The 13,885-nt window shown below is 43.8% G+C and overlaps 1 protein-coding gene across 5 annotated transcripts in view; it reads left to right on the top strand.

Moving 5' to 3' along the window:
* Positions 1 to 13,278, top strand: part of LOC115192317 (KICSTOR complex protein SZT2) — a 114,161-nt gene extending 100,883 nt beyond the window's left edge. For all 5 annotated transcript variants that reach the window (XM_029750676.1, XM_029750677.1, XM_029750678.1 and 2 more), the window contains 8 exons: positions 1,413 to 1,626; positions 1,931 to 2,117; positions 2,198 to 2,320; positions 3,031 to 3,361; positions 3,640 to 3,849; positions 8,170 to 8,280; positions 11,147 to 11,215; positions 11,367 to 13,278. In XM_029750676.1, coding sequence (XP_029606536.1) covers positions 1,413 to 1,626; positions 1,931 to 2,117; positions 2,198 to 2,320; positions 3,031 to 3,361; positions 3,640 to 3,849; positions 8,170 to 8,280; positions 11,147 to 11,215; positions 11,367 to 11,510 — 1,389 coding nt within the window. In that variant the 3' untranslated portion in view covers positions 11,511 to 13,278. The remainder of the gene's footprint in view (positions 1 to 1,412; positions 1,627 to 1,930; positions 2,118 to 2,197; positions 2,321 to 3,030; positions 3,362 to 3,639; positions 3,850 to 8,169; positions 8,281 to 11,146; positions 11,216 to 11,366) is intronic.
* The last annotated feature ends 607 nt before the right edge of the window (positions 13,279 to 13,885 follow it).

The following is a 13,885-nucleotide window of genomic DNA, read 5'->3' as shown; positions in this document are numbered from 1 at the left end:
AGTTAAAGATACCAGCAAGTTTCAAAAGTATACCCAAAATACTTTTTAGATATGATTGGCTGAGAAATGAATCCACGGTGTTGATGTTAAAAGGTCCCTAATAAACGTGTTGTTCCACTCACAGAATTAAACCGTGTTATATTGTGTCTCTGTGGTTTGAGTGCTAAAGGGACGTTTGCACTCCTAATAGCTTCCGCTGCCCTGTGGACTCAGGGGTCAGAGGTTCCAAGTAATTAGGCTCCAGATCTCTCCAGCTACAATTGGGGAACACTGACCAACAGAACCATTTAACTACTAAACTGCTCTGTACCGTCCCGTTCCGAACTTCTGACATTACTCCACTACTTCTAGACTTCAATCTCTTCCACCGTCTGTACGGAAATGTTATTTAGAATTTTTTTATTGAAGGTGTCTGCCCTAACACAAAATAACATGGCAAAGTCCGGTTCAAAGTGTTCACTTTATCAGAGAGATGGTGAAAGGAGAGAAAAATAACTTTATCTTGATGTGTAATGTACTATATGCATCTAGACTAGTGCTGGCATTAAATGAAAACGGAGTGTTGTTATTTTTCCCCTGACTCTTGGATTTGACAAGACCTGTTCCAGGCAAAGGGTCAAGATGAAAGCAGCAGCAGTAATAGCGTTTACCCCCTTCCCCTTCCGAACACCCCTCCCGGGAACCCTAGCTCCTGTTATTGTGTAGTAATCACTGCAAGCTCCAGCCGCTCACCGCCATCATTTGCATTTTGCCATTAATGCTTTTGTGAGCCTCCGCTTTGATGTTGGATTTAATTAAATAAGATATACAATTGTGAAGTTGATTGATATCACAGTTGCTTACAAAAGGCTCTCGCAAAGGAGGGTTGGGAGTAGCGTTGCGGTATAAGCACTTTAAGTGCATGCTGCCACAGATTGGATGGATACAACAGACAGACAGACAATGGCTGTAGACAACAGTTTAATGGGGCTGCTATAACTATTAGACACTAGACAGATAGCAATGCAGAGAGAGAGAGGAGCTGGGCCTAACTTTAGAAACGTTATTATAAAACATTGAATTGTGCATATGATACTGCCAATGCTGGCTTGATTTTAATCCAGGAGAATTCAGATGATTTTGTGAATGTATCGACTTGAAAAAAGGGTTTAAGGTCATGATCTGAGGATGCTAAGAATGCTGGGTAGGGTAGGTCATGGGGATCTTCTTCCTCTGGACTAGGTGATTGGTAGGTTCCATTGTGTGTGTGTGTGTGCGTGCGCACGCGCATCCGTGCGTGTGCGCATGTCCGTGCGACTGTGTTTGTGTGGTGTATCCCATTCAATCCCATCCCCGCAGCCCTTAAAGAACTCGGTAGTGAGTGTCTACACTGTATCGCCCCCTCTCTCTCTCTCTCTCTCCCTCTCCTCCAGCTCTCCATGCTGTTCACAGAGGAGTGTGATAAGGTGCGTGACCTGATGCACGTGCACTCGTTCAGCTATGACTTCCACCTGCGGGTGGTGCACCAGTACCTGGTGGGCTGTCACATGACCCTGCGGCAGGGATACCAGCTGACCGGCTTCCTGGAGGACTTCATAGCTCATCACCCTGACATCCCCAAGTTCGGACGCAATCACGTCTTCCAGGGTGAGTCTGACCCAGCCCACCTAAACAAGTAGACCCTGGTGTTGATACGAAAATGAGTCCCAGCAGTAGGAACATGGTTAAGACTGTGCTTTAACATAAACCACCTGTGCTTTGCGATTTGACTTTCACATGTGATCTCCGTTGACATCTGGGAAATTGCCTTTGAATGTATGTCACTGTGCGTAGGTTATTAATCTGTGTTGGGTTGAATCTAGGCCTATGTCCTGTCAGTGAGCTCATTCTGTCTGTCTGTCTGTCTGTCTGTCTGTCTGTCTGTCTGTCTGTCTGTCTGTCTGTCTGTCAGGGAGTTTCTCTATCTCTACGGGAATGATCACAGCCCACCAGCTGTATAACTACATCACTGACCACGCTGGCACCTACGGCATGAAGCCCCTTCGCATGTCCAAGGTTGCAATGACCAGCGAAGGCAAGAAGGGAGCGCCACCCAGCTCCGACCTGCATGAGTACGCTCTGGTGGCGCTTTGGAACAGGTAGGCTTATGGACACACACACACGCACACCTCCGCGACTTTAAAATATACATTATTCATGACCTATTCTTCTCCTCTAGCTCGGGCTCTTACAAGGACCTGGAAGGCCTGCGTCACCATGACGATTTTGACGTGTCCCTGCTGGTGTGTCACAATGCCGCTCCATTTGAGGAGCAGTCGGAGGGAGAGAGACATCTGCTGAGGTCCAGTGTAGATCTAGTTTATAAATTGCCTGGCTGGGCTGATGGGACAGTGGAGTGCGCAGTCAGATGGAACAGAGTCAACGGGCATTTTAACGTCATAGATTTAGCCGGTGGTAACTTGTGGTATAGACACCGGCTGGAATGCGGTTTTAACCAATCAGCATCCGTGATTAGACCCACCCGTTGTATAAATATCACACAATGGATGGGGGAAGTAATTACTCCTAGTCAGACGGGTTAGACCAGGGTGTACATGTGGTGAAAACCATGTTGCTCTCTTTTTGTACTTGAGCAAGGCAGTTAACCCCCAACAGCGGGCGCCGATGACGAGGTCGTCGATTTAAGGCAGCCACCCGCACATCTCTGGTTCAGAGGGCATGGGTTAAATGAGGAAGACGTGTTGGTTGAATAACATTCAGTTGTGCAACTGACTAGGTATCCCATTTCCCCTTTTTCAATCCTCTGAAATCCTGTGGGGAAATGTTTTTCTTTGAAAATTGGGGAAAGGTTACAATTTTGTAGGTTACAATTTCGTACAGTAGGTTGCTATTGAAAACAGTAGGTTAGTATTCTGTACAGTAGGTTACACAACATGAAGCGGTGTATTGTACCAATATCTCTGTGTATGTGAGAGGTTTATTGCACTGCATTGACAGTGACTTGACTGTCTTTTCAATCCGTGTGTGTCCATGCGTGTGTTAATGGTTCAGGCTGCGTTACTACGTGATCATGACCAGTCAGCGAGAGCTGTTCCCCCGGCTTACTGCTGACATGCGGCGCTTCAAAAAGCTTCCCCAGATACACCGAGAGGCCCGCGACCTGGGAGGAAAGGTTCCCCCTGAGAGAGGGACAGAACCGGGCGGGGCACGGGACCCTGAACCAGACCTCTGGGAGGAGACCCCACCTGCAACCCCAGACAACGCCATCTCTACCCCCAGCGATGGGAACGAGTTTTACCCCCTGACTGGCCGCCGGAGGTCTGGGTCTGGGGCCCAGGGACTCCTCTACCCCTCTCCTCTGTTCCCTCTACTCAATCAGGAGGTAGGGTTCTCCAGGACTGCTAGAACTTAATTGTGTTTTTAATCTTGAACTATTTAATATGTGTAATATTGTACTCACATGGATGAAGAAACTGTAGGTTACTATTTCATACTTGGTTCATTTCTATAAAAAAGGCATAGGTTACTATGTTAGCATAACTAAATAAATCAGTGTACCGATATATTTACTTAGTAGTTATTGCCAATGTGGCATATACATGAAATTATAGGCAATGTATTTTAAATTAGTCAAATAAATTGACTCAGTCATCCGTCCAGGTGGGCTGTGCACGGAGGCAGATCCAGGCGAGCGTGGAGCAGGCCATGGCCCACTGTCGCAGGGATAATCTGTGGAGGAGACTGTTCCACGGTGAACACCATCACCTGGCCATGGACAAGCTCAAGCTGAGCAAACTGTCCTTCAGCGAATTGGAGGAGCTCCTCAATGCTGTGCAGAGTCAATCTGTAGAGGAGATCGACCCACAGCTGGTAAAGAACACACTACCTCACTCCAGTACAGACCACACCACCTCACCTCACACTACCTCACCTCACACCACCTCACCTCACACTACCTCACCTCACACTACCTCACCTCACACCACCTCACCTCACACTACCTCACCTCACACCACATCACCTCACACCACCTCACCTCACACCACCTCGACTCACACCACCTCACACCACCTCACACTACCTCACCTCACACCACCTCACACTACCTCACCTCACACTACCTCACCTCACACCACCTCACATCACACCACCTCACCTTACACCACCTCACTCCACCTCACCTCACACCACCTCACTTCACACCACCCCACCTCACCTCACCGCCATACTTCATATTGATCATGTCTTTCCTGCGGGGTCGGGGTCCATTCCATTTCTATTCAGTCAATTTAGGAAATAAGCTGAAATTCCAGTACTCAATTTTCCTCATTTACTTTTCAAGGATTGACCCTGACCTTGCTTTCCTGTTTACACACAAACCCTCCTCCCTCACTGACTCACTCAGATGTGCAGTGATGTATGATGAAACGTGTCTTTCTCAGGTCGTTTGTGTCGCCTCTATTCGCTTATTGCCCTTAGCAGTAGCTGCTGTGTTGATTTGACAGCATCTGTTTGCTGCTCTTCCTGTTTAGGAAACATCTCAAACGCCCATCAGCACCCTACTGTACACACACAGCGAGAGGCATAATTATTATAGAGCCATCTACACCCATCATTAAAACGCATCCGGTCACTGATTGGATTGTGCAGCCGTTCAGAGAGATTGGATGGTTCCAGTCAGCTGTACATATGTATTCTTTTCAATAGCCTAATTTCCAGTATCACCTCATGTCCATATTAGGCTATTGCGTTCCAGTGGTGATTTGGATTTGGCTAAGTACCTCTGGAGGTAGACAAGTCTGCATTGTGTCAGTGTTGTAGAGTTTCCTGCTAGCCTCTTGTGCTTGTTAGATGGACACATTTCATATAGTTGCCTGTAAATTACTGAGAACAGATTATCTTCTGCAATAACAAAAAAAAAAACTTTAACCCAGAAGTTTGTTAATGATATAGCCTTCCTTCACCTGTTGGCTTTGTAAAATAAAGGCCTTTCTTCAGAGCTCCAATAATTCAAATGATTCTTTGTTATACTTAGTTTCAAGTACCCTGCTCCAATTACACAATGGTTTTGAGTAACTACAGACACAGGTAGACAAATGTACCTTTTCAGCAGGACAATGACCTAAAACACAAAACCAAATAAACACTTGAGTTGCTTACCAAGACAACATTAAGTAATCCTGAGTGGCCTAGTTACAGTTTTGATTTAAATCGGGTTGAAAATCTATGGCAAGTCTTGAAAATGGCTGTCTAGCGATGACCAACCAACTTGACACAGCTTGAAGAATTTTTTTAAGAATAATGGGCAAATGTTTTGCGATCCAGGTGTGGAAAGCTCTTAGAGACTTACCCAGAAAGACTCACAGCTGTAATCGCTACCAAAGGTGATTCTAACATGTATTGACTCAGGGGATTGAATAGATATTGTGATTTATTTTTTTATGGGTTAGGGTTAGGGTGACAGAGTATTTTATGTAGATTGTTGACAAAAAAATTACAAATCCATTTTAATCCCACTTTGTAACACAACTAAATGTGGAAAAAGTCAAGGGGTGTGAATTCTTTCTGAAAGCACTGCATGTATTGTGATTAGTGGAATTTACCATTAAACCCATACAACCTAATACCATTACAATAGCAAAACACTGTGTCTTAATTATGTCATCAAACAGTACGGTTAAAGCATCAGACAAGCTCGCTGCATATGTAGTTTATTTTATTCAAACACATAGGGTGTGACTGCCTATATATGGGCCAATCGATTGGTCGAAAGAACAGGATGACTCTCAGGTCGACCAAGATTTAATTTTAGTCGGGGACAGCCCTAATTGGTTTTCTACCCAAAGTTGTAAAATGAGACCAGCACAATGGATGAGTGTGGCGGTATAACAGGAACAGAAGCGTCCTGGTACTTTCGCACTACTTTATGGTTTATAATGCAAGCGACTTCAATTACTAATTTCTCTGGAAAGAGGGAAAACAAATCACCAGATTCACAGGGAATACATTACATAGTATGGAGAAGCAATACTCCTCACCGCAGCTTCATACTACTTGTCAAACATAAAGAATTGATACTGGTTGTTGGGGTGGGATTGGATTGGCATGGGGTGGGGGGGTCTTTTTGACATTTTTGGGGGGATTCCTCAGGTTTTACTCATTGGTAGGAAAAGTTTGGTACAAATCAGATGTTGGCTACTATATTTATTGGATCTGAATCCTAGAAATAAAAGTGGCCAATTTGAGTGCAATCAATTCGCTTAATGTCTCTGAGATGAAATAAAATGAAAGAAATAAAATGAAAAAAAAAAAGAAATGCAGAAATGCCAATCTTAGCTGTTTCTAACTACAGAAAGAATTTCAGAACAATCTGAGATGGTGGGTGTCGTGGCTTGCTGAAATGACAAGGAACGACTCCACAGCATCCTTGGATGAATAGTGATAATCACAGAGAGAGGTGTGTGTGTGTGTGTGTGCGCGCACATGTTTCTTGTGCGTGTCGAACAGGAGAGAAACACGGTACGTAATCCATGGAGAAAGGAATCCTGATAATCACAGGCTCCCTCTAAAAGCCCCCATACTTTTCCTGATCCAGTGGTTGTGGGCTACTGGGCTCCTCACTGTGTGACTGACAGTTCCTTCAAGTCTTAGAGCCTTCACACAGTGCACCGCAGCAGCTCATCCCATCAGAGCCGAGACGGGGAGCAGGTAGAGAATGGAGCCAAGACCAGGCCGTATCCTCCATATATTAACTACACAAGCTTTACAGTGACTGCAACATAAGGATAGTGCTGTCAATGCAGATATGTGCATTGTGATTACCTGTAGCTACTCCACTGTGTCAATGTCATATTTGATCTATTCTATGGTTACATCCCTATATAGTTAACTGCTTTTGACCATGGACCGTGCGCTCTGGTCAAAAGTAGTGCACCATTTTAGGGAATAGGGTACCATTTGGGATGCAACCTGTGAGTTCGTTTTATACCCCCTTACCCTCTGGGCATGTCAGAAGTCTACATGCTGCTCACAACTAGGGGATTGCGCTCAGCTACCAGAGGTCTACTCTGGCTACATGTGATCCCCAGCTTCAAAATAGATTTTAAACCAAATTGAACTGCATATAGAATGTGTCTGGTACTCTTTGCTAGTAACAAATAAAATGTCATTTGAATGATGTCTCTTTAAAGATGAACTAAAACTATAATCAAATCCGTCATGAGGTTGAAGCTTCTCGATGCTCAGAAGCCCAATGTTCAGAAGGTATTCATTCTGACTAGGATGTTAGCATGGGATGCTTCCCAAACCCTATTTCCTAGTATATAGGCAATGGGTGCCATTTGGGACAGTAGAGAGCAGCCTTTTTTTTCATTTTTAAGTTATATATAATATATATATATATATATATATCTCTATATATATATCTATATATATATCTATATATATATATACCTATATCATTATGTAGTAAAAGATGTACACTTCAATTTAGTGTGGAGGTATAGCTACAGTAAAGAGCTGCCCTCTTCCAAGATAATACCCACGGTGATCTCAGCAATTATCAACAGAAAAGTCCTAATTTAAAAACCCAAACATACTATTTATATGTCCGTGTGATAAAGAAGTGGAATGGAAACTTCGCTGCCAGCGAGCTGAGAGAACAGATTAAGAGTGTGTAGTAAAGTATGCACATTGAGAACTGAGTAGGATCTACAGCATTGCAGGGGTCGCCGTTGAAAAGCTGCCTACAGCTCAGCCCCCCTGCTTCGCCTCCCCTCCCGATCCTCTACTCTGCCTGCATCAACTGCTGCGGTTCATAATGTATGCCAGGGAATCACAGATTCTCAGCCAAGAAATGTTTTATACATTTTAGATTCAAAGCCAGCTTAGTAATTGGATGTGTACTATTTCTGCGTTCTTTATTTTTGGAAGGTAATATCTAGAAGACTTTGAAAGATCTTTTACTTTTATCTTAATTCCTAATGTATACTTTGTCAGTGTGTGTAGGCTAATTGTTCCTCCAGTTTTAGCAATAGTTCTTATGCAGCAGAAGCGGTTTTGTATGTGGGTGGTAACTGGTAGGGTCAAGCCGTTTCTTTGTCTGTTCAGGAGCCTGATGAATACTTTCAGGTCGAAATGTTGAACAATAACACTTTTTTAAAAGCTTTGTGTCCTCTCTCTCGGTTCCAGGACTGTTTCCTAACCATGAGTCCCAGCTGGTACCAGAGTCTGATCAAAGTGCTGCTGACTCGCTTCCCTCAGAGCTGCCGACACTTTGATGGCAGTGGCATTCAGTATCTGGTAAGAACAAAACCACTAATATAACGTGTATATAATATAAACACTACAAGAACATGTAAAAACTACAACTCCACAATTACAGTACAGTACAATGGTTTGTCAAAATAGGTTCCAGAGTGCGGCCTTCAGAGCTCAACCACCACTAAATCAGGGTCATGTTCAGTAGGGCACACGTAGCAAAATCTGCAATGGAAAACGTATCAAAACCTTTCTCCCCACTGAACACAGCCCATCCCAGTATATTATGAGGTGCCCCCCCCATTTCTGACAATATATAAATAGCTCTCTATGTTCTGCAATGACTGACATGACAAGAGGAAACCTACTGATGATGCACTACCCAATTTCTACATTGCACCTTGTGCATTCAACTATTACAACTTTCAAGAGTAAGTTAAAAGCCTGACTTTCAAAAAGAACAAAAACAATTGCATTTGTTCATGAACCACTGGACTACAGCACCACCAGCTACTGCACCTCCAGCTGATTCAATGTGACCCAGAATATAAGCACCCCACTAAGCAAATGAATTATCCCCTGTTCTCTACTCCACATTCAATATTATTCCATCTGCTGTATCATGACACTGCACTCAACAACATCAAAACCACCGGGTGCCTCTATCAAAGTTCCCATAGCTCAGTCATTGGACTCCACTGTTTATTATATGCATTCAAGACAAATACAATATCACTCTGTGTAATATCCCAAAATGAATTTCCTCCCTCCGTCCCCTATTTGATTTCAATGGATTTTGACGGTTAACTTTTTATACTGAACAAAAATATAAATACAGCATGTAAAGTGTTGGTCCCATGGTTCATGAGCTGAAATAAAAGATCCCAGAAATGTTCCATATGCACAAAAAGATGACTTCTCTTAAAATTTGTGGCCACATATTCTTACATCCCTGATAGTGAGCATTTCTCTTTTGCCAAGATAATCCATCCACCTGACAGGTGTGGCATATCAAAAAGCTGATTAAACAGTATGATCATTGCACAGGTGCACCTTGTGCTGGGGACAATAAAAGACCACTCTAAAATGGGCAGTTTTGTCACACAACACAATGCCACAGATGTCTCAAGTTTTAAAGGGAGAGTGCATTTGGCATGCTGACTGCAGGAATGTCCACCAGAGCTGTTCCCAGATAATTTAATGTTAATTTCTCTACCATAAGCTGCCTCCAATGTTGTTTTATAGAATTTGGCAGTACGTCCAACCGGGCCTCACAACCGCAGACCACGTGTAACCACGCCAGCCCACATTCGGCTTCTTCACCTGCGGGATCGTCTGAGACCAGCCACCCGGACAGCTGATAAAACTGTGGGTTTGCACAATGAAGAATTTCTGCACAGCCTGCCAGAAACCGTCTCAGAGAAGCTCACCTGCGTGCTTGTCATCCTCCCCGGGAGTCTTGACCTGACTGCAGTTCGGCGTTGTAACCGACTTCAGTGGGCAAATGCTCACCTTCGATTGCCACTGTCATGCTAGAGAAGTGTGCTCTTCACAGATGAATCCCGGTTTCAACTGTACCGATGGCAGACAGCATGTATGGCGTCGTGTGGGCGAGTGGTTTGCTGATGTCAATGTTGTGAACAGAATGCCTCATGGTGGCGGTGGGGTTATGGTATGGGCAGGCATAAGCTACGGACAACCAACACAATTGCATTTTATCGAGGGCAAGATCCTGAGGCCCATGGCTGTGCCTTTCATCTGCTTCCATCACCTCATGTTTCAGCATGATAACGCACGGCTCCATGTTGCAAGGATCTGTACACAATTCCTGGAAGCTGAAAATGTCCCAGTTCTTCCGTGGCCTGCATACTCACCAGACATGTCAACCATTAAGCATGATTGAGGTTTACAACAGCGTGTTCCAGTTCCCGCCAATTTCCAGCAACTTCGCACAGCCATCGAAGAGGAGTGGGACAACATTCCACAGGCCAAAATCAACAGCCTGATGAACTCCATGTGAAGGAGATGTGTCGCGCTGCATGACGAAATGATGGTCACACCAGAAACTGACCGGTTTTCTGATCCATGCCCCTACCTTTTTATTTTTGGGGGGTATTTGTGACCAACAGATGCATATCTGTATTCACAGTCATGTGAAATCCATAGATTAGGGCCTAATGAATTTATTTCAATGGACTGATATCCTTATATGAACTGTAACTCAGTAAAATTGTTGAAATTGTTGCGTTTTTATATTTTTGTTCAGTTCTACTGGACTAATCCGTTATAAGGAACTGCCTCAAGTCACCTTGAACTTTTCTAAATGAAACTCAGCTGTTTCTCTCAGGCTTCTAACTTTCATAGGTAACAGGGGAGAAAAATAACTATTGAGTGGGAAGAAGGAAGGAAAAAAAAAAAAAAAGGTCTGTTCAAACATGTAAAATTGTGAGACATCTGCAGTTTGGAAGAAGGGTTTTGACATTGTGTAAAAATGTGAAGCGTGGTTCTCAAGGGGGATTATGGGAGTCTTGTGGGGAATTTTCATCTCCTCCTCTGTGTCAAGAGGTTACTCACTACTTAATATGGTAATTGAGAGAGTTGAGATCAAAAGAACATCCCCCTGACTTTTTCTCTTCTGGAGATGTTCCGCCCTAGTACTGTAGCTGGTGACATAAACTCAACCTCTTCCTCCCTCCCTAGCAAACCACACACACAATAACTTTTTTGTTCCATAGCGAAAAAGACTAAAACAGCTCAAACACAAGATCCCGTCCATCTATTAACTGTAGGCAGTCACCTATTTTTGTTCCAAGTTATATTGTGTGGAATAGGGGGGATGGAATTTTAAGTAAGTCATTATAGCTTGAAATAAACAGTTGCCCTGCAATTCTATTATTTTCTCTTTCAGGCTGTCCTAAACCAGAAATTCACTGACTGCTTTGTTCTGGTCTTCCTTGACACTAAGGCTGGAAAAACGGTGAGTAATTGTGATGCTTGCCCCTTGTTATGCTCTCACTCTTTAAATGCCATTTATATTATTAAATAGCTTCTCCAATACTGTGTATGAATTCCTTATAAGCTATAACATGAGATGGCATTTTCAATTTATCTTTGTTGCCTCCCACCAGAGCCTCAAGGTTGTGTTTAGGGAGCCGTTGCCATCCCAACCGCAGCCTAGCAGCAGCCCCCCACCACAGCTGGTGTCCATGTACCATCATCTGGAGTCTGTGATCAACACAGCCTGCTACAACCTTTGGACTGGTTTGCTGTAGGGCTGGAGGGCCAATCAGGACCAGGCGTGCCTCAGAGAAACGGAGCTGCTGGGAGGTGTAGTTCCAGACAGGCGGCTTCCTTTATAGGCCGCCTTGGCTTGTGGGACACCAAAAAAGAATGTTATCGTTGAAAAGTGCTGAACCAGCGAATCAGAGAGAGAGTTCGCAGGTCAAAGCTTCCTGTACAATTAATCAGTAGTTTACTAATTCTACCACTGGGGGAAAAGATATTCGGAGGAACTATACACACTATTGCACACAAAGGTTCTTCTTTATCAGACAGTGTATGTGCCCTGTAGTGACTGAAAATACATTTTTACTTCAAGGATTATTCTCAACACAAAATGTAAGTTGAGTTGAACCAGAGACAGGCTTTGGCTGAACTCTTTTCTGCCAGTTGTGGGTGTTGACATGCCCCCTGCAGTGGACATTGGGCTTCACAGACAGAGGTCACTTTACAAACGCTTTGCTTTGAGGCTCAGATGAACACTACCTCACAATGACAGAATCCGACTGAAGGTTTAGCTTTTTGCACTAAACAGTGCACCAGATCAAAGCAGGGAAGTTATGCAATTTGCCCCCATTTCAATGCCAACTTTCTGGGCCCATTCCTCATCAACTTGGAGGTTAGTGGTGGTAGGGTAGAGTTAAAGGGGGATGAGACTTTCAGGCTAGTTTGATCTAAAGCCAAACTTCTGTATGTAATCTCAGTCATGTTCCCATTCAGCTTCTTCTACTTCTAATGAGAGATCATCTACAATACATGTGCAGCTAACCTGAAGTGGATCTCACTCCCCAGCCAACTGAATTGGACTATAAACAAGTCACTATTGTGCAACCAGGTGTTGGGAAATTAGATACTATTCTCAAACTCGTAATCCATTTATCATTGTAGGTGTTCAAATCATATAAACATGAATATATGAAGTTATTTTGCTCGGATACTGTGCCTTGCGAAGGTACAGGACGAGATCACCACTGCACACAATCCAGTGAATCCACAGTCTTGAGTCTTCTGCGGAGGTGAAAGATTGCTGCCATTTCAGTCTGAAATATTGGGTAATTTTTTTTCCCCCTCTTCCCATTGTATCCTACGTGTCAAACCTGCTACCCAATTTGCCCGACTGCCATATCTTCATCCTAGAAGTGCCTTAGTTTGTTTTATTTCTTAACAATGCTACCAGAGCAGTTGTGTTGTTATTGCATCAATCTTGCAAGGGGAATTTCTGGAAAATGCAATTGGACTGCTAACTAGCTACATTCGGACAGGCTTGAGGGTATAGCTGGTCTCTGTTTACAAAGATATGGAGTGTTGGGTGGACATACTGTAGGAGCCAGCTTGTGTACAACATTGTAATATCACACACACACACACACACACATGCACCCACACATCAGTTTAGAGATGTCATTGCAACAATACATTATGACTTCAAGATGGCCTTAACGTTTGTACACATTTCAATTGAAGGAAACCAAATGTTTCAAGATTGTTTAAAGTTCCTTATTAAAAAGGAATGAAGGAAATTGTAATGTTAATAATATTAATTTCTGAGTAAGGTGAATTTTTTTCTTTGTTTTGAAGGTAAGAACACTGGATTTTGAATAATTCAAGATGATGTTAACAGTTAGGCCAGCTATAGCCACAGTATAGGCATTCTGAAACTGTAATATAATCTGAAATGTGTATGTACATTATGTATATACAGATGGATTTGTATGATATGCTACAATAAACCTTATGGTATATTCAAGTGTGTTTTAACAGTAACTTGACAGATGTAAGTATGGTACTACTGTATACATGTGTGCGTTGTGCAGTGTTAAGGACTGAGAGTAGAGTAAAGAGAGGGTGTGGTACAAACAGGACTTTATTGTACAAAAGTAAATTAAAAAGACAATGGGAAAAAATACATATTGGCTTACAAAGGATCTGATCATACTGCTGCTCACCACACATTCTTAATCAAAACGTAAATAAGAGGACCTCCTGAGTGGTGCAGAGGTCTAAGGCACTGCATCGTCGTGCTAGCTATGCCACTAGAGATTCTGGGTTTGAGTCCAGGCTCTGTCGCAGCCAGCCGCGACCGGGAGACCCATGGGGCGGCACACAATTGGCCCAGCATCGTCCGGGTTAGGGGAGAGTTTGGCCGGCAGGGATGTCCTTGGCCCATCGTGCTCTAGCGACTCCTGTGGCAGCCCGACGCATGCACACTGACACGGTCGCCAGGTGTACAGTGTTTCCTCCGACACCTTGGTGCGGCTGGCTTCCGGGTTAAGCGGGCATTGTGGCAAGAAGCAGTGCGGCTTGGTTGGGTCGTGTTTCGGAGGACGCACGGCTCTCGACCTTCGCCTCTCCCGAGTCCGTACGGGAG

Source organism: Salmo trutta, chromosome 4, assembly GCF_901001165.1.
Source record: "Salmo trutta chromosome 4, fSalTru1.1, whole genome shotgun sequence".
Taxonomy (NCBI): Eukaryota; Metazoa; Chordata; class Actinopteri; order Salmoniformes; family Salmonidae; genus Salmo; species Salmo trutta.
Note: the sequence above shows the minus strand (reverse complement) of the source record. Positions and strands in the feature narration are given on the sequence as shown.